Below are 21,190 nucleotides of genomic sequence, written 5' to 3'. Positions count from 1 at the left end.
CGTAAACCTTTTACAAAAGCCCTCCCCTTTCCCTCCAAACCTCTTGTTCTTGGAATGCAGGGTGACCTTGGAGTGTCTTGTAGGAGGCACCGAGGTCCCAAAGAGCTGGACACAGTCCGGACCATGGGCGATGGCTCCTGGTGTCAAAGACCAATTCACCATGCAGGGTTGGGTGTGAGTGTTGTCAGTTGGTCAGAGCGCTTTCTTTGGGTGGTGGGGGTGGGGGGTTGGGAACTACTGATGGTACAGAGTGAAGGGGGGGCGGTGAGCTGGTGGAGGGGGATACCCCACCCAACCTAAGGGTATTAGTCATAAGGAGAGGTTGGACTCACGTAGAATGTTTTATCTGGAATGCCAGAGGTTCAAGGTTTCAAGGTCAGTTTATTGTCACATGTACCAATTAAGGTAGAGTGAAATTCGAATGACCATACAGCCATACTAAAAAAAAGCAACAAGACATACAACTACATATAAGTTAACATAAACATCCACCACAGCGGATTCCCCACGTTCCTCACTGTGATGGAAGGCAGTCCAATCTGCTTCCTCTTTTATTCTCTCGTGGACAGGGCAGTCAAACCATCCGCAGTCGGGGCGATCGAAGCTCCCACGTCAGGGCAGTCGAAACTCCCGCGTCGGGGCGATCGAAACTCCCGCGTCGGGGCGGTCGAAGCTCCCGTGGCTCGGAGTTCCCCAAAGTCGGTCTCTGATCAGAGACCGCGGGCTCCGTGATGTCAAAGTCCCGCAAGCTCCCGTGGTGGAGCTCTCAAAATCGGTCTCCAGCAAAGACCGCCAACTCCTCGATATTAGGCCGCAGCGCTGACGGAGACACGATACGGAAAACAATCGCATCTCCATCGAGATAAGAGATTAGAAAAAGTTTCCCCCAACTTCCCCCGGCCATATAAAACAAGCTAAAGAACACTAAAAACATACATTTAACACATACAAACAAACAACAAAAGAAGGAAGGGATAGACAGACTGTTGGTGAGGCAGCCATTGCTGGCGCCACCTGGTGGACTGAGGAGAGAACTGATAGAAGTGTATAAAATTATGAGAAATATAGATAGGATAGACACGGGTAGAAATGTCAAGGTCGAGAGGGCATAGATTTAAGGTGTGAGGGACAAAGTTTAATGGCGATGTGCAGGGACAAGTTCTTACGCAGTGAGTGGAGGGTGCTTGGAACACACTGCTAGGGGTAGTGGTGGAGGCAGATGGGACAGTTGCAATTAAGAGGCTTTTCAATAGGCTTGCAGATATGCAAGGAGTGGAGGGATATGAATCATGTACTGTATAGGCAGAGGAAATTAGTTTAACGACATCATGTTCGGCACAGACATTGTGGCATGAAGGTAGGCTCAAAAAGCTGGAGTAACTCAGCGGGCCATCTTTGGAGAAAAGGAATAGGTAACGTTTTGGATCGAGACCCTTCTTCAGACTGAGCCTGAAGGACCTGTTCCTGTGCTGCACTGTTCTATGTTCTGACCTGTCAGAACCAGTCTCTTGCACAAATAACTTGTCAGTTGTACAAGCAAAAGAGGTTGTACACACTGGGTACGTGGAACCCCTGACAGGAGGGCTCCTGAGGCTTGGATTAAGGAGCACAGGCTGGATCATTAAGTGGCCCGGCCACGGCCTCGCATTGCATCTTTGAGCTCTAACTCTGCGGTTTCAATAAGCTGCTGATTCTGTGTTGATTTCCAGTGCAGGATCTGCCAAGCGTCGGTTTACACTGGCCCAACCTTGGCTATTTAATACTCTGGCCCACAGGTCAGGCGGATGAACATTATGGTCAGTGGTCTGTGGGGTTCAGTTCTGTCACACAGACTCCCGGTTTCAAAAAACATGAAAATCTTGTGGAACCTATCACATCCTCACTGCTGAGTTTCTGCCTCTCGTTTATACGACTCATAACTCTTGCTAAAATAAATCATGTTGTGCTTTGGATATTCATTTTACAGCACCGAGCACTGCCAAGATTTATTGCCCAGTCTCGGTTATCCTGAGGTGGGGGAGGTGTGTTGGCGAGCCTCATACCTCAATGATTAGATGCAGCAGTGGGTGACTTAGAGACATGCAGCACATGTCAGTTGTACAAGCACATACAGCTGTGCAGCACAGGACTTTTAGCCCAGCTTGTCCACGCTGGCTAAGTTAGCATTTTGGGCCAGTATTTGCCTGCATTTGGCCCAGAGCCATCTAAACCCTTCCTACCTATACATCTGTCCAAATGTTTTTTTAAATCTATAATTGTATCCAGTTCTACAGCTTCTTCTGGCAGCTCATTCCACATACAGACAAACGTCTGAGTGAAAACGTCACTGCTGAGATCCCTCTTTAATCTCTCCCCTTGTACTTTAAGCCTATGCCCTCTACATTTAGGTCAAAGGTTTCAAAGGTCTTTTCTTGTCACGTGTACCAATTAAGGTACAGTGATATTTGTATTACCATACAGCCATACTAACAAAAAAGCAACAAGACAAAAAAGCAACAACTACATAAAAGTTAATATAAACATCTACCACAGCGGATTCCCCACGTTCCTCACTGTGATGGAAGGCAATAAAGTCTAATCTTCTTTCCGCATTTTTCTCCCGCGGTTGGGGCAGTCAAACCATCCGTCGGGGCGATCGAAGCTCCCGCAGCTGGCAGTCGGGGCGGTCGAAGCTCCTGCGGCTTGGAGCTCCTGAAGTCGGTCTCTAACCAGGGACCGCGAGCTCCACACTGTTAAAGTCCGCAGGCTCCCGCGGTTGGTGCTCAGGGGTCGATCTCCAACAGGGATCGCCCACTCCACGATGGTGAGTCCTGCAGGCTCCCGTGGTTGGAGCTCCCGAAGTCGGTCTCCAGCAAAGACCGCCAACTCCTCGGTGTTCGGCCGCATTGTGGACGGAGATACGATAGGGGGAAAAATCGTATCTCCGTCGAGGTAAGAGATTTTTTTAAATCCCCCCCCCCCTTTCCCCCCCACATAAAACCAGCTAAAGAACACTAAAACATACATTTAACACATACTATAAAACAACAGAGAAGGATGGGATAGACAAACTTTTGGCGATTGCTGACCATTGTTGCCTCGACCCTACAGAAAAGACCGTGAGCATTCACTTTATTCATGCCCCTCATGATCTTGTAGACCTCAGTAAGGTTACCCCTGAGCCTCCAACGCACCAGAGAATAAAGTTCCAGCCTATCCAACCTCTCCGGATAACTCAAGCACGCAGGCCCAGGTGATTTCCTGGGTCCATGGCATTATGCGTCAGTGTGGCACACTTGAAAGTGTGTTTTAAAGTAAAGAGGAAGTGGCAGGGGGATGGAGAGATTTAATGGGAGAATTGTTAAGCTTGATCTTCAGCCGGGATATGTCTGTGCCTTCGGCCACTGTGTCCACACCGACCATCGATCATCCGTAGTTCTAAGTTATCACACTCGTTCTGAGTTATGCCTCTATCACATCCATTCCCCATGCACCAGGGGCAATTTACAGAGGTGGATTAACCTACAAACATGCACGTCTTTGCGATGTGTGAGGAAACCCACGTGGCAAACTCCACACTGGCAGCACCCTTGGTCAGGATCGAACACGGGTCACTGACGTTGTGAGACAGCTGCTCGACTGCCACAGTGCTGCCCATTCTGATCGAAACGCACATATTGTGAATGAGTAAATAAAGCTTTCATTAAAACAAAGGCACCTGAGGGCACGGCTAACAGTGGTGGAGAGATTGAAGTCAGGAGGCCAGACAATATATTAGAGGGTGGTAGGCAGCATTTGAGAGTCTAGACATGTCGTGGGATGGAGTTGTTGACACAGGCTGGGTAAGGATGGAAGTTTCCTTTCCCAAAATGTTATTTAATGAAGTCTATCGAGGATGTTCATCTTTAAACTTTTTTGAGATTCATGGCTGAAACTAATCATTTTGATTTTTGAAATTCCATGTTTAAATCTGAGCATTGCCAAGATTTGTTACCCTGAGGTGGGGGAGGAGTGTTGGAGAACTTCAAACTTAAACGATTAGATGCAGTTGATGTCTTTGGCCGGGCCAGTTCATCAACGGGGTTGCACAGTGGTACAGCTGGTGGTGCTGCTGCCTCATGGCGTCAGAGATCCAGGTTCGATCCTGACCCCGGGTGCTGTCAGTGTGGAGTTTGCATGTTCCTCCTGTGACCACATGGGATTCCTCTGGGTACTCCAATTTCCTCAACATCCCAAAGACATGTGGGTTTGTAGGTTAATTGGCCTCTGTAAGATTGCCCCTGTGTGTCGGGAGTGGGTGAGAAAGTGGGATAACTTAGAAGTAGTGTGAATGTTTGATTAATGGTGGACAATGGATGATGTTCCAAAGTGCTGAAGGGCCTGTTTCCATCTGTATTTTAAAATTCAATTTAATTCAGGTCTAATTCAAGCAAATTGCATTTATATAGTGCCTTTTGGTGGGATGATGTTCCAAAGTGGCTGTTGATGTGGTTCTGCCCCATAGTGACTGTGTACATCATTACTATTAAGTCTAATGTCTGTTCCTTCAGGGCAGCAACTGATCACAATGTGGACAACACGACTGCCATCCTGAGAGAGTGGCTGACCAGTGTCCAGAGGTTTTACCACTACGTAGAGTGGAGGCCGATGGAGGAGCCAAGGTATGTCCCCACACCGGCTGTCCGCCCAGCGTCCTGCTGGCAGCCGGGTGTTAGTGGCAATGGTGCACTGTGGTAGGGTGGGAGCTGCTGAGATCCAATATTCCCGCTGCTGCATCCTTTGATTCCCAGAACATTGGGTCAGGATTCCTCAGTGGGGATTGGAGAGGGGTTGATCAAAGACAACTGGGGCGGCACAGTGGTGCAGCTGGCTGAGCTGCTGCTTCACGGCGCCAGAGAACTGGGTTCGATCGTGACTTTGGGTGCTGTCTGTGGAGTTGTCACACGCTCCCTGTGACCGCCTGGGATTCCTCCGCGTAGTCCCAGTTTCCATCCACATCCCAGAGACATGAGTGTAGGTTTGTCGGTTAAATGTGTGCAGCTCAGCTGGCTGGCCAGACGCCCGCTTTGAACTATAGACAAGAGACAATAGGTGCAGGAGTAGGCCATTCAGCCCTTCGAGCCAGCACCACCATTCAATGCGATCATGGCTGATCACTCTCAATCAGTACCCCGTTCCTGCCTTCTCCCCATACCCCCTCACTCCGCTATCCTTAAGAGCTCTATCCAGCTCTCTCTTGAAAGCATCCAACGAACTGGCCTCCACTGCCTTCTGAGGCAGAGAATTCCACACCTTCACCACTCTCCAACTTCCAACTGGACCGCATGGAGCAGCTATAAGATAGACACAAAGTACTGGAGTAACTCAGCGGGTTAGTTAGCATCTCCGGAGAACAGGGATAGGTGACATTTCGGGTCGGGACCCTTCTTCAGACGTTGTTTCTAAATGGAGCAACTGTTGGACTGGAACCATAGAGTCATGCAGCAGGGCTCTTTGGCCCAACTAGTCTGCGCTCTCCAAGACGTCTCTTAACGCTGGTTCCATTGGCTGAGTTTGGCCCATTTCCCTTTACATCTTCCTCTGCTGAAGAACCATTGATATTTGATCTGGCTGTTCTGGCACCCATATCTTTAAATGCATTATTAATGTTCTTGTATGACAAATGTAGAGACAAGAGGAGCTGGCCAGCTGTATGGAGGACAGAGATGTATGGTGCGTCCGTCACCGTGCCCATCGGAAACCAGCACCACCGCGTCGTTAATGTTTCTAACGATTTAAAAAAAATTAAATTAAAGTGTATGATTTGGGTGGAGATCTGACAGGCGAGCAATTTAGTTTTAACATCTTCCAGCATTGATCGGAGAGATGTTGGGTACAATTTCCTTCCTGCCCTCCCCCACCCTCCCAAAGCCTAATTTTCTCCAGGTAACGCCCAGGTTTGCAAAGCACCATTACGCAGCTGGGTGGCTTGGTATTCCAGTCATCATATCATATCATATATATACAGCCGGAAACAGGCCTTTTCGGCCCACCAAGTCCGTGCCGCCCAGCGATCCCCGCACACTAACACTATCCTACACCCACTAGGGACAATTTTTACATTTACCCAGCCAATTAACCTACATACCTGTACGTCTTTGGAGTGTGGGAGGAAACCGAAGATCTCGGAGAAAACCCACGCAGGTCACGGGGAGAACGTACAAACTCCTTACAGTGCAGCACCCGTAGTCAGGATCGAACCTGAGTCTCCGGCGCTGCATTCGCTGTTAAGCAGCAACTCTACCGCTGCGCCACCGTGCCGTGAAGATGGGAAATGATTCACTCCACCAGTCCACTCTACAGTAAGCTGTGCATGCTATCCCTGCGGGAGCCCTGAAGTCCCTGTTCTGAAGGAGTGACTGGTTAGTCAACCTGGGGAGCACCTTCAGCAACAGACTCGTTCCACCAAGATGCGGCACAGAACGCCACCGGAGATCGTTCTTCCCTGTGGCTATGAAACTGTACAACCCCTCCCCCTTCCATCGTGGGGTAGACTGATTCCCTTCCCCAATCTTTGCACATCCCCAATCCTTTCCAGTCGTCACTTTGATTTCATGTTTTATGTATCTTGTGTTTTATGACAGTTGGCAGACCCATTTCCCTCCTGGGATAAATAAAGTTCTATCGTATCCCATGTGAGCATGTGAGGTTCCTCCGGGTGTTCTGGTTTCCTCCTGCATCCCAAAGGCATGCAGGTTTGTAGGTTAGTTGGCCTGTGTAAATTCCTCTGGAGTGCATGCAAAAGCGGGATAACATAGAACTAGCGTGAACGGATGATCAGCGTGGACTCGGTGGGCTGAAGGGCCGGTTTCCATGCTGTATCTTTCAATTAATCAAAAGAGTTATGAGCACCACAAGAGGGGCAGATCGAAGTCTTGCCCATCTGCAAACGATATTACTGTTGCTGGCAGCTATTGTGTGTTCCTCTGGTGCAGGACGTTGAATGAATTTGTAATGGAAACCATATGTTTTTGGAACGAGAGTCTGTTGGAAGGGGTAGCTCGGAGCTAATCTTTTCTGTTTCTTGACCGAAATAACTCTTTCCTGTCTGCTTGCCCCCATCAGCCACAAGTTTAATCCCTCCTGTGATCAGGAGCCAGTATTACCCTGCCCTGATAGCTAGAGCATTGTCTCCATCTACTCTTCAGGCACCTTGGGAAAGCAGCCAACTTAATCAAGGGCCATTCACACCCCCATCGTTCCCTCTTCACTCCTCACCCATCAGGGACATGATACAAAATATGAAAGCACATTACCATCAGCTGCAGGAACAGCTTCTTCCCTGCTATTATTGGACCACCGAATGGTCCTCCCATCAGCTAGGGTGTTAGCCCTGATCTCCCAACATGGCCTCTTTTGCTGTAAATATATATACCGCACTCTAGTAATTTTCTTTTTGCACTCTCTATTGCACTTGTGTATGGCTTGATTGCACTCATTTATGGTATGATTTGATCTGGCTGAATACCACACAAACAAAAGCTTTTCACTGCAACTCGATACACGTTCAATAATAAACCAATACCAATAACAATGAGGCATGTTACGGCCAATTTGACTGCTTCATGCAAGGCACTCTACTAGAACGCATTACAAAACTGCAGAGGCTGGAAATCTGAACGAAAAAACCCAGTGAGTGCTGGAAACGCCCAGCAGGTCAGGCAGCATCTGTGGAAAGAGGAACTCTGACCCGAAACATAAACGTAATCGTTTTTCTGTTTGTGTGCGTAATTGAGTGTAAACTAGATGGGTTTGACAGGGCACTGGCAATCCAACCCACCGAAGAGGAAGAAGGCACCCCCGCATTTCTAACTGTGATTGCTTCCCCAGTCATAAAGTCATCTTGTTGGGGCAGTGTTGGCCTTGAACCTCTGGAATATTCTGGACTTTAAGCCGTTGGTGGGTATTCTCTGAGTTCTGGAATTCCCATCCACATCCTCTCCACTTCCTCCCCCCTTGCTCCTCACATCCTAACTCTTTGCCCAGTCTAGGTTTCAATTTCCTCGCATGGCTTGTCGTCTTAGTATTTTTTTGCCGACAACTACAAGGAGCACTTAGGGTGCTTTACCAGGGAGGCAGGCTGTGCACAAGCAGTTTGTTGTCCTGACACTTTAATCTTCCAGAACTGTCACAAACATTAAATTATGCTGCAAATCAATGGCGGTCTTGTTTCAAAACAATGATTAGATGCTCAAGGAGTTTGATTTCAGTGTGTTTCTTGAGGATAAGTATTGGCTGGGATGCTGGAGAGAGCATCCAGATCTTTGTTCAAAAGGAATCATAGAACTTGAGAGACATGGTGAGGATTAAATGCCGTGACCTCTTCTGACATAGAGCATGGAAGAGTTCAGCACAGGAAATGGTCCTTCACATCACATTGTCCACGCCGAACATGATGCCGAGTGAAACTAATCTCTTTTGCCTGCATGCGATCCATATCCCTCCATTCCCACCAAATCTAAGTGCCTATCTAAAAGCCTCTTAAATGCCACTATAGTATCTGCCTCGACCACCACCCGTGGAAGCCCGCTCCAGGCACCCACCACCCTCTGTGTAAAATAAAAGCCTGCCCTGCATAATCGGCAGATGGTTGGAGTAAGTGGCAAAAGCTAGAGGTGAAAAGAGGACGAAAGGATGTCAGATAAGGAGTGAATAGGATTGAAATGTAAGCTGGAAGGAGGTATATGGGTGGGAGGGGGACAAGCGGGAGGGGGAAGAGGAAGGTCAGTCCATCCCCTCCACAGATGCTGCCTGACATGCTGAATTCCTCCAGCATTTTGTGTTATAGACAATAGACAATAGGAAATAGGTGCAGGAGAAGGCCATTCGGCCCTTCGAGTCAGCACCGCCATTCAATGTGATCATGGCTGATCATTCTCAATCAGTACCCCGTTCCTGCTTTCTCCCCATACCCCCTGACTCTGCTATCCTTAAGAGCTCTATCTAGCTCTCTCTTGAATGTATTCAGAGAATTGGCCTCCACTGCCCTCTGAGGCAGAGAATTCCACAGATTCACAACTCTCTGACTAAAAAAGTTTTTCCTCATCTCTGTTCTAAATGGTCTACCCCTTATTCTTAAACTGTGGCCCCTGGTTCTGGACTCCCCCAACATTGGGAACATGTTTCCTGCCTCTAACGTGTCCAACACCCTAATAATTTTATACGTTTCAATAAGATCCCCTCTCATCCTTCTAAATTCCAGTGTATACAAACCTAGTCGCTCCAGTCTTTCAACATACGGCAGTCCCGCCATTCCGGGAATTAACCTAGTAAACCTACGCTGCACGCCCTCAATAGCAAGAATATCCTTCCTCAAATTTGGAGACCAAAACTGCACACAGTACTCCAGGTGCGGTCTCACTAGGGCTCTGTACAACTGCACACAGTACTCCAGGTGCGGTCTCACTAGGGCCCTGTACAACTGCACACAGTACTCCAGGTGCGGTCTCACTAGGGCCCTGTACAACTGCACACAGTACTCCAGGTGCGGTCTCACTGCAGTTCCTTGTGTCTCTGTGATATCGAAGTCGGTTGATTGAAAAGATACGACAATGTGTGCATTCCTGGAAAGTCCCATTCAGTTTTACCTTGGCGGTGTATAATGCAAAGGATGTATCAGAGATCCCTGTTTAATTTCACCATCAGTCTCCAGGTTCGCCTTGTGCTTATTGCCAGTAACTCTGCACTACCTCATACCTTCTCCCAAACCACCCCGTGTGGAACCTCAGACGAGTTCTCCAGCTGCCGCTGCCTCTGGCTGTAACCTCACACTTACTCCAGCTCCCCTGAATTATCCCAAGAGAGTCTGGAATTAAACCTCACTGATTTGGTCGTCCCCTTGAATTAAATCAGTTTCCTTTCCCATACGTCGTTCAACTCTCTCACCAGCCTTCCTACGTCATCACAGATGTGTTCGCTATTTAAGCCATCATACTATCAGCTAAAAATTGCCTCTTCCAGGAACATTTACATTCCCAGTTGAAAAAGGGGAACCACTCCTGGGATTACTCCTCTTCGAGTTGCTAAATTCTGTTTATTTTTCCTCGGTCGAATCGCACAGTCGATTAGACTGTCCTTAACACCAGCATCAACTTGCAATGTTTGCCCTTCAGCACGGTGATCGTGTTGATGAATTATATTTGTCATATTAACCCTCTGATGTGGTCATGGAATTTAGATGCATCATTTATTGCATTACTGTATATTTGACTGGAGAGCATGCAGAACAAGCATTTCACTGTATCTCTAAACATTGACAACAAATTAACTAACTAACTAACTAAATGTAAGAAAATGACTGCAGATGCTGGTACAAATCGAAGGTATTTATTCACAAAATGCTGGAGTAACTCAGCAGGTCAGGCAGCATCTCAGGAGAGAAGGAATGGGCGACGTTTAGGGTCGAGACCCTCGACCCAAAACGTCGCCCATTCCTTCTCTCCTGAGATGCTGCCTGACCTGCTGAGTTACTCCAGCATTTTGTGAATAACTAACTAACTAAACTCTGGTGACAGTGCCTGTTGCAACGAGAGCTCATCGTTTTCTCTGTGTTCCCATATAAGTTGGAGTTTGGTTAGTTTTAGAAAGCTGGCAATCTGGTGACTTGGGAGAGAACATAGAATGGTACAGCACTGGAAAAGGCCCATCGGCCCGCAATGTTCATGCTGTACATGTTGCTTTTAAGCTATCTCCTTCGATTGTACTGTGATCCGTATCCCTCCATTTGCTGCATACCCACGTGCCGATCCAAAAGTCTCTTAAACACCACTATCGTATCTGCATCCACCACCACCCCTGGCAGTGTATTCCAAGCACCCACCATCCTCTGTGTAAAAAAAAACTTGCCCTGCACGTCGCCTTTAAGCTTTGCCCCTCTCACCTTAAAGCTATGGCCTCTAGTATTTGACATTTCTTCCCTGGGGGATAAAGGTTCTGTGTCCACCCTACCTACGTCTGTCATAGTTTTATATATTTTAATCAGGTCTCCCCTCAGCCTGCGATGTTTGCAGAGAAAACGATCCCAGTTTGCAGGCAGGGTGAATGCACAGAGTCGTTTGTGACCCACAGAGAATTAAGAACCAGGGAGAAAAGGTTTAAGGTGAGAGGGGAAAGATTTAACAGGAACCTGAGGAGCAGCTTGGGTGCATGGAACGAGTTGCCAGAGGAAGTAGTTGAGTGAGGCCAGTGTAGAGTATGTCCCTGGGACTGGGGCCTCTCATTCACCCTGGTTCCTGACGATGCGCGGTGACCACTGACGATGATCTGAACCTCCTTCTCTCTTGCTCTTGGTTTTTCTATCTCCAAAAGCTCTCATTCCTGGCACAGAGTTTGATGATCAGCCCATCTGCTGGGCCTGTAAATGGAGGCAGGATGTGTAGATCCCTGGCAGTTCAGGAGCGCAGCGTCACTGGGAAGCACCTGCGCGGCTGATATTCCCACAGCTGCAGAGTTCTATTCACACTTCTGCCGGCCGTGGCACCTGAAGATGTGGAATTTGGGGATTCATGTGGACGGAGGGCATCCGATGGTGAGAGTTTAATTGACCATCTGATCAAATAGTTGCCATTAGGGACTGCAAAAATGTCTCGGATGTTAATGTTTACTTTTGCAGTAGATAACCCAAACACTGTGGTTTACATTAAAGACATTCTCCAGAACAAAAAGCTTTCAGCTGCTAGAAACTTTCTCTTGTTGTGTGTATCTCTGCCATTTGCCTCATTTGATCCCTCTCTGTGTTGCTGCAATTCCTATTCTGTCTATCCCTCTGCGGATTCACGCTTTGTCCTTATTTGCTTCTCTCTACCTCCCTCTCTTCCCCTCCATTGATTCTCATTTATTTTCATCTTTTTATGTCTCCTTTCTGCCTCCTTGTCCTCTCCCCCATTTTGTCTCATTTCCTGTTCCCCACTGCTCTTTTTAATGACTACTAGACCAAGTGGACCCGTTGGGCCCAAACCTCGCCTGCATTGGTGCAGCATCCTCTCCTCCCCCTTCCCCTTCCCCCTTCCCCCCTATTCCCTCCACTCCTCCCCTCCCCCCTCCCCTCCACTCCTCCCCTCCCTCCTCCCCCTCCCCTCCATACCCCTCCATCCCCCCTCAACCCCCTTATCCTCCCTCCCTTAACCCCCTCCCTTAACCCCCTCCCTCCACCCTCCTCCCCCCCCTCCATCCTCCTCCCTCCCTAGGAGATAGATTTAAACTTTTAAATGTGAATAACTTAAAAAATATAACACCGATTTCAATAAAACTACTTGCATTACCATTAAAGCGATGACGGTGAGCCTAAAATTGTCACGCCATTGTGTATCATTTTGGCTGTAGTTCGATCACAAACAAACAAAAAAATGAGAGTTTTAGTATATAGATGAATTTAAAAGAGCGTCAGAGAGGGCTCTAGGGGCTAGCGGAATCAAAGGATATGGGGAGAAGGCAGGCATGGGTTTCCGATTGTGGATAATCAGCTATGATCACAATGAATGGCAGTGCTGGCTCAAAGGGCCAAATGGCCTCCTTCTGCACCTATGTTCTATGTCTATGTCTAAGAATCATGCAACTTTGAATTACGATAAACTCTGATAATCCGTATCCCAATGTTGGCAAATCTGGATGGTTGAGCAACTGGCTGGCTGGGTGACGTTTCCTGTTCCCCTGTTTCCGTGCTCCCACTCACACACCAAGGCCCTGGTTCCTGCACTCCCCTTCACACAATGGCACCCCAGTTCCACGCTCCTTTTCACACGCAGGAGACCCATTCCTGCGCTATCTTTCACACACCAGAGCACCAGTTCCTGCACTCAATTTCACACACAAGGGCCCTCACACACCAAGACCCTGGCTCCTGCTACCCCTTTCACACACTCGGGGCCCCAGTTCCTGCGCTCTCTTTAACACAGATTTAAAGGGAATGTGTGAGCTCCTGTAACTCACTGCTCTCTCTTTAAACTCACCAGGGCCCCATCTTCCATCGTCCTTTTAACCTTAGCAGGTTTGCTGGAAGATTTATTGGAGTTCTGTGTGACATGAATAAAAAAGAGAATTATAAGTACGTTGGAGTATTAACTGGTGTAACATCCAGTGGCGTCGGCCAGTCCGGGGCCATCAAAGAGGCCACACTGTATTTCAAGAGGCAGTCGATACTCAGTTCTGGACTTTGTGCAGAGTTGAATCCCAATAGATTTTTGTACTTAGTGGGATTGAAGGAAGGAGTCTGTAACTGAGGTAGAAGATGGAAATCTGAGATAAATATAGAATAGTACTCAGCAAGCCGTGCTGCCCCTCTGGAGAAAGGAACAGATTTGGTCTCCAAATTTGAGGAAGGACATTCTTGCTATTGAGGGCGTGCAGCGAAGGTTTACTAGGTTAATTCCCGGAATGGCGGGACTGTCGTATGTTGAAAGACTGGAGCGGCGAGGCTTGTATACACTGGAATTTAGAAGGATGAGAGGGGATCTTATCGAAACATATAAGATTATTAAGGGGCTGGACACGTTAGAGGCAGGAAACATGTTCCCAATGTTGGGGGAGTTCAGAACCAGGGGCCACAGTTTAAGAATAAGAGGTAGGCCATTTAGAACAGAGATGAGGAAAAACTTTTTCAGTCAGAGAGTTGTAAATCTGTGGAATTCACTGCCTCAGAAGGCAGTGGAGGCCAATTCTCTGAATGCATTCAAGAGAGAACTAGATAGAGCTCTTAAGGATAGCGGAGTCAGGGGGTATGGGGAGAAGGCAGGAACGGGGTACTGATTGAGAATGATCAGCCATGATCACATTGTATGGTGGTGCTGGCTCGAAGGGCCGAATGGCCTCCTCCTGCACCTATTGTCTATTGTCTATTTAACAAAAAAAACAAGTCAGGATGGTGTCAGATTTGGCTGGGAATCTTCAGCTGATGTTGTTCTTCTGTATCCATTGCCTTTAGCCTGCCTGGTGAGGTTTGTGAAGCAATTGCCGACAGAGTCCTATTGAGGTGTTGCAGTTCATTTTGTAAATGATAGTACACTGCCAGAATGGTGCAATGTGATGGAGGAAAACACTAGTGGATGGAAAAAGCCAACGAAAAGGGTGTCTCTGTCCTGGAAGGACTTCCAGCAGACGGAGCTTGTCTCATCAACCGTACCAGCCACCTCATTGCTCCCTGCCTTTAACACTGCATTTCTTCTGCCGTAGATCCTACCCGAACGAACTGGGCCCCAAGCACTGGACCCAAACCAGGTTTGAGTACATCATGAAGCTGAAGCAAGCTGCACTCAAATCTGCCAGGAAACAGTGGGCTGATTACATCCTGGTGAGTTGAGCTGACATTTCCCGTGAAGAGCATGGATTCTGCCACTTCCCCCTCTGTGGCACATGGGGTCTTCCAACAAGTGGCGTGGTGACACAGCTGTAGAGTTGCTGCCTGACAGCGCAGGGTATCTGGGGTCGATCCTGAACATTGGTGCTGACTGTACGAAGTTTGTACGTTCTCCCCGTGACCTCGTGGGTTTTCTCCGGGAGCTCCGGTTTCCTGCACTTAACATCCACAGAAGTCATCCATCACTGTACAAGTAATGGTCCCTGGTGAAACCCTGGAAAACATGGACCATTTGCCACATTCAGGAGCAACCTCTCTGACGAGCTTCAGTGTGCCAGCACAGCCTTTGGCTTCTCCCAATGTAGAACTGGCCAAGGCAATCTGTTGCTGAGAGTGAATTTATTGACATAAGCTGAAATGCTTAACAAATCTACTGTAGCTAAGACCCATCAGATTCCGTACTGTACTTGTGGGGCCGAGATGCTGTACTCTTGCAAGTGTACATGAGCAGGGCTACATGAAAGATGCCTGCCTCTTTCAGGCCACATCTAAATGTTGTAAATAGGCATATCTTAAGGGTCCCGACCCGAAACATCACCCATCTTTTTTCTCCAAAGGTACTGTCTGACCCGCTGAGTTACTCAAGCAGTTTGTGTCTATCTTTGGTATAAACCCGTGTCTGCAGTTCTTTCTTTCTACATCTTGTGGTCTGTTGGCAGATGATGGATAGCCTTTTGCAGATAAATCTCTCTAACTGTCCATATTTTGATCAGTATTTTGTAAATTACAGCTGATTGTAATTGGCAAGTTCCCACAGGCTCTTGCTCTGAATTGAGCATGTAATGTTTATTTCGCCCCAGTATTATGTTCAGAGTGACTAAAATTTGCAATAATCCCTGTCTTCCAACCCCTCCCCATGTACTGACCACACTCATTCCCTGCACACATCATCACTATTGACTCCGTGGTATCGGTTAAAACATTGGAATATTTGCAGACATTACCCTCAGTAACTTTTTCCATTCTGTAATTTTTCCCATTGTACAAGTTCTTCCTTTGGCCCAGCTCTCCTGTGCTTTGGAGCAGTAAACACAGGGCGTTAGTCTATGCCATTCTGGCCACTCTGTAGACCGCGTGAAGGCAGAGAGCTTTGCTTGACATCTAAGGCTGCCACACCTAACCTTGGATGGGGCAAAGAAGGAAAAAGTGTCAATTGCAGGACATAGCCTGGGCAAAGATCTCACAATCTGCGCCGCGGTGAGAGACCGCAAGAGGGAGAATCATTACTCATAGACAGAAGGACAAGGACTACTCTGAAGCATCAGAGGGGCACCTCCACCAGTCATCAGTCTTTCCTCCAGGACTTGTGCATGGTCGCCCCTAGGACATCCCCGTCAACCTGTCCCGCCCCGGAGACCTGCTTCACGGGAGCTGACGGAGGGCACCGGTCAGCTCAGTAAAGATCAGCAAAGTGTCCAGGTCTTGACCAGAAAGAAGGATTTACTGACCTCGACTGGCAGAGGTGACTAGGTAAGCACACAAGGGGGAAGAGAATAAAACATCAGTGCTGACGGTCACATTTAGAGATGAGCTTCTGTGGACCGTGAACATTGGCTCTATCCCACCTTAGATGTTTAAGGTGAGAGGGGCAACGTTTAAAGGAGAACGGGGCAAGTTGTTTTTCCACAGAGGTGCCAGGAAAACACTGCCAGGGGTGGTGGTGTAGTGGATATGATAGGGGCATTTAAAAAGCTTTTCGATAGGGAATGGAGGAATATGGATCACGTGCAGGCAGAGGAGATTAGTGTAACTTGGCACAATGTTCGGCATGGACATTGTGGGCCGAAGGGCCCATTCCTGTGCTGTACCATTCTGTGTTCTATGACAGGATGGGTTTGGGGGAGCTCTGGACCAGCTGTTACAGTGTTAAATAAATCAGTGGTGATTCACACAGGCACTGGAGAGGTTGAAGAGAGTTGCTCAGCTCCCATGAGTAATGTAAAATGGAGCTGAACTGGGTTTGCAATCTGTGCTGTGTGGGAAGGAACTGCAGATGCCGGTTCAAACCCAAGATAGACACGAAATGCTGGAGTAACCCAGCGGGACAGGCAGCTTCTGTGGAGAGAAGGAATGGGTGGCGTTTCGAGTCGAGATCCTTCTGCAGTCTGAGGAAGGGTGTCGACCCGAAACGTCACCCATTCCTTCTCTCCACAGATGCTGCCTGTCCCGCTGAGTTACTCCAGCATTTCGTGCCTATCTTGGGTTTGCAGTCTGTCCGGTCTTGGTTCCTCAACCACCTGCCCGTTGTGACCGTGCGATGTCCTGAGTGTTGTGGAGCTGTCTGGTACTTTCAGTCCTTGGATTCTTCTTTGCTTCCTTTGCCAACGTGCAAAGAAAAAATGAGGAGCTCACTCCCTTGCCAAATGTCAGCTGCTCTTAACACAGCCATAGCAACACGCATCTGCTCGAGAGCAGCCTCCAGCTAACAGTGCAGATCTGCAGCTGGTAAGTAAGCTCACCTCTGGCAGGGAGTGCTGGGAGGTGTGAAGGAGGTGATTCGATTGCCAAATAACCCCTGCGGCCGTTGGTGTGATGGTAACAGGCATTCGCCAACAAGGCATCTTCTGAAATTTGTTACTTGCAATCTGTTGTTGGAAAAGTCACTGGAAAAAACATGAAATTAAAAGTTCATATTGATGAGGTGCCAGCCACAAATGTTTGCATTTCTCTGAGAAATGACGTGTCCTGGAGAGATTTAATTGCAGCCTTATTATTGACAGTATGTTGTACATCATCTGGAAAGAGGTCCCTCAGGGAATACCCCACGGAGGGGGGGGCAATGATCAGAGAGTTAGTAGGGTGGTTGATCTTGTTGGCAGCTGATGAAATGGACAATACAGAAATAGCATCCAGCCTAAAACACTAAACCTCGTCCTATGATGCACTAACATTTTAGTGAGGAGATAATCACAGAGTTATACAACATGGAACCAGATCCTTTGGTCCACCTCATCCATGCCCATCAAGATGCCCATCTAAACTATTCCTGTTTGCCCACACTTGGCCCACATCCCTCGAAACCTTTCCTATCCGTGTGCATGCCCAAGTGACATTTAAATGGTGTTATTGTTCCTGCCGCTACTACTTCCTCTGTTTCATATGCCCACTGCCCTCTGAGTGAATCTGAATGAATGTTTTAAATACATTTAAATTGAATTTCAATGTCCCTGAGTTTCCTGCTCTGTGCCTTTGATGCTGGCAAGCTGTCAATCCCATCAGATGTTGGTCGGGATGGAGCTTTGTGTTCACAAGTTCTCGGAGTAGAATTAGGCCATTCGGCCCATCGAGTCTACTCCGCCTTTCAATCATGGCTGATCTCTGCCTCCTAATCCTATTTTCCTGCCTTCTCCCCATAACCCTTGACACCCGATCTAATTAAGAATTTGTCTATCTCTGCCTTAAAAATATCCACTGACTTGGCCTCCACAGCCCTCTGTGGCAATGTTCCACAGATTGAAGTCTGAAGAAGGGTCTCGACCCGAAACGTCACCCATTCCTTCTCTCCCGAGATGCTGCCTGACCCACTGAGTTACTCCAGCATTTTGTGATACCTTCCGCAGATTAAGAACCCTCTGACTAAAGAAGTTCCTCCTCATCTCCTTTCCAAAAGAGCGCCCTTTAATTCTGAGGCTATGACCTCAAGTCCTAGACTCTCCCATCAGTGGAAACATCCTCTCCACATCCACTCAGATCTATCTCTATCCGTGCCTTTCATTATTCTGTAAGTTTCAATGAGGTCCCCCCCTCAACCTTCTAAACTCCATCGCCCAGGAACTGTTCTGCCTCACTGGAGGGCCACACATTGCTCTGGTGCAATGGCTTTCTTGGGGCTGCAGCAGTGAACCAAAGGCACTGGCTACGAACCACTGCGGCTTAACCCTCAGAGCTGGCCACTGGTCTGCCTGAGAGGGTGTGGACTCAATAGATGGAGGAGTTGACATTGTCCTCTAAAACCACCAGTCTCTCTCTGTGCCACCAACCTCCCTCCTTCCCCCTGCCAACTGAACAGGCACAAAAAATCTACCAACCCTCTCTCACCCAATACAACAGTGAGTAGAATCTACCAACCACCTCGCTCCCAATTCAACACGACTAAAATCTAGTCTTACTGCTGTTTTCTTCCTTGCGTTCCTGCAAGTTCGAGCTCTTTTGGTTTCGGTTTCAAATCTCCAGTCTGTGCCGTGTTTGCTTTGACTTAATGACCATTAGTTTCCTCTTTACTTTCAGTACGTGGACACAGATAATATTCTGACCAACAACCAAACACTCAACCTGCTGATGGCAGAGAACAAGACCTTGATCGCCCCACTACTGATGTCACAGACCGCTTACTCCAACTTCTGGTGTGGGATCACTCCTCAGGTAATGAGCTGCTTCTGCAGATCCTGCTTGTTGAAATTATAGGGCGGCACAGTGGCTCAGCAGTAGAGTTGATTAGTACAGGTGTCAGAGGTTATGGGGAAAAGGCAGGAGAATGGGGTTAGGAGGGAGAGATAGATCAGCCATGATTGAATGGTAGAGTAGACTTGATGGGCTGAATGGCTTAATTCTACTATTCCTTATGACCTTATGACTTGCTGCCTCACAGCATCAGAGTCTTGGGTATGATCCTGACTACGGGTGCTGTCTGTACAGAGTTTGTACGTTCTCCCTGTGAACGCAGGGGTTTTAGTTTAGTTTAGTAAAGAGATACAGCAAGGAAACAGGCCCTTTGGCCCACCGAGTCCGCACCGACCAGCGATCCCTGCACATTAACACTACACACACTAGGGACAATTTTGTTTACATTTATGCATTTATACCAAGCCAATTAACCTACAAACCTGTACGTCTTTGGAGTGTGAGAGGAAACCGAAGATCTCGGAGAAAACCCACGCAGGTCACGGGGAGAACGTACAAACTCTGTATAGATAAGCACCTGTAGTCATTGATGGAACCCGGGTCTCTGGCGATGTAAGGCAATAGCTCTACCACTGCGCCACCGTGCCACAGGTTTTCTATGGGCGCTCTCGTTTCCTCCCACATTCCAAAGACGTAGGTTAATTGGCTTCTGTAAATTGCTCCTAGTGAGTAGGATGTAAAACTGGGATCACATAGAACTGGTGTTATTCACATAATCTGAAATGCTCAACAAGTCTGTCATGAGAGTTACAGACTCGGTTGGCCAATGGGCCTGTTCCCACGCTGTATCTCAACGTAAAATTGCCCCTTGTGTGCAGCGGAATGGTAAAATCTGAGGGGAATTGATAAAAATATGGAGAGAATAAAGTTGGATTAGATTAGAACACAAAGTGCTGCAGTAACTCAGCGGGTCAGGCAGCATCTCTGGAGGACATGTATCAGCAAGGTTTCAGGTCGAGACCCATCTACAGACGGAAGGGGTCGAAGGCTCCAGACCCAAAACAATTAGAGGCAATTTACAGAGTTCAATTAACCTACAAACCCGTATGTGTTTGGGATGTGGGAGGAAACCAAAGCACCCAGGCGACCCCCAACATGGTCACAGGGAAAACATGCAAACTCCACACAGACGGCACCCGAGGTCTGGAACGAACCCCAGTCTCTGACTCTGTGAGGAAGCGGCTCTACTGGTTGTACCACTGTGGCGCCCTCATGTATGAAGGTGAAATGAGCAGGGAAAGCAGGAGCAGGGTGTCAGGGGTTTTGGGGGGAAGGCAGGAGAATGGGGTTACGAGGGAAAGATAGATCAGCCATAGATCATGGTGGCATGGTGGCGTAGCGGTAGAGTTTCTGCCTGACAGCGCTTTCAGTGCCAGAGACGCAGGTTCAATCCCGACCACGGGTGCTGTCTGAATGGAGTTTGTACGTTTTCCCCGTGACTGCGTGGGTTTTCTCCAAGATCTTCAGTTTCCTCCCACACTCCAAAGACATTCAGGTTTGCAGGTTAATTGGCTTGGTATAAACATAAATTGTCCTCAGAGTGTGTAGGATAGTATTAATGTGCGGGGATCACTGGTCGGTGTGGACTTGTTGGGCCAAAGGGCCTGTTTCCGCATTGTATCTCTAAACTAAACCAAGAAAAAAGGTTTGACCGAATGGCGGAGTAGACTTGATGGGCCAAAGGGCCTAATTCTGCTCGGACTGTTTGTGAACTGATGGGAGTGAGTGGTGAATGGGGGAGTGGCTGGCACTGTACTGTCATGTGTCTTTGCTTTGTTTGGTCCAGGGGTACTACCGCCGGACAGCAGAATACTTCCCCACCCGGCACCGCCAGAGATTAGGCTGCTTTGCCGTTCCCATGGTGCACTCCACCTTCCTGATCGACCTGCGCAAGGAGGCGGCGCAGAACCTGGCCTTCTACCCCCCGCACCCGGACTTCACCTGGGCCTTCGACGATATCATCGTGTTTGCGTTTTCCTGTCGTGCCTCAGGTAGCTGGCGCGGGCGCGGGCTGAAGAACCCCCGGCAGAGTTATCTTCACTGCCCAAGCGTCTCGGTCTTTCATAGAGCGTGTAAACCATGCTGTTATTATTGGTGGGTCAGGGTGGGGTGATATTCCATCCGCACCTCTCCCCGGTTCTCATATTGCTGTTCTCAGTCCTTGTCACTGAGGGTCAATAGACAATAGACAATAGGTGCAGGAGGAGGCCATTTGGCCCTTCGAGCCAGCACCGCCATTCAATGTGATCATGGCTGATCATTCTCAATCAGTACCCCGTTCCTGCCTTCTCCCCATACCCCTTGACTCCGCTATCCTTAAGAGCTCTATCCAGCTCTCTCTTGAATGCATTCAGAGAATTGGCCTCCACTGCCTTCTGAGGCAGAGAATTCCACAGATTCACAACTCTCTGACTGAACTGA

At 48.3% G+C, this 21,190-nt stretch overlaps 1 protein-coding gene across 1 annotated transcript; it reads left to right on the top strand.

The window, feature by feature from the left end:
• Window positions 1-130: 130 nt before the first annotated feature.
• LOC144591778 (procollagen galactosyltransferase 2-like) lies at window positions 131-20,760 on the top strand (the record flags this gene model as incomplete). The annotated part of the gene is made up of 6 exons (XM_078395800.1): window positions 131-174; window positions 1,710-1,775; window positions 4,530-4,640; window positions 14,185-14,302; window positions 18,596-18,730; window positions 20,556-20,760. Coding segments are annotated over exons 1-6 (679 nt in total), but the record flags the coding sequence as incomplete, so codon positions are not given.
• Window positions 20,761-21,190: the final 430 nt, after the last annotated feature.

Source organism: Rhinoraja longicauda, unplaced genomic scaffold (genome assembly GCF_053455715.1).
Source record: "Rhinoraja longicauda isolate Sanriku21f unplaced genomic scaffold, sRhiLon1.1 Scf001847, whole genome shotgun sequence".
Lineage (NCBI taxonomy): Eukaryota > Metazoa > Chordata > Chondrichthyes > Rajiformes > Arhynchobatidae > Rhinoraja > Rhinoraja longicauda.
Note: the sequence above shows the minus strand (reverse complement) of the source record. Positions and strands in the feature narration are given on the sequence as shown.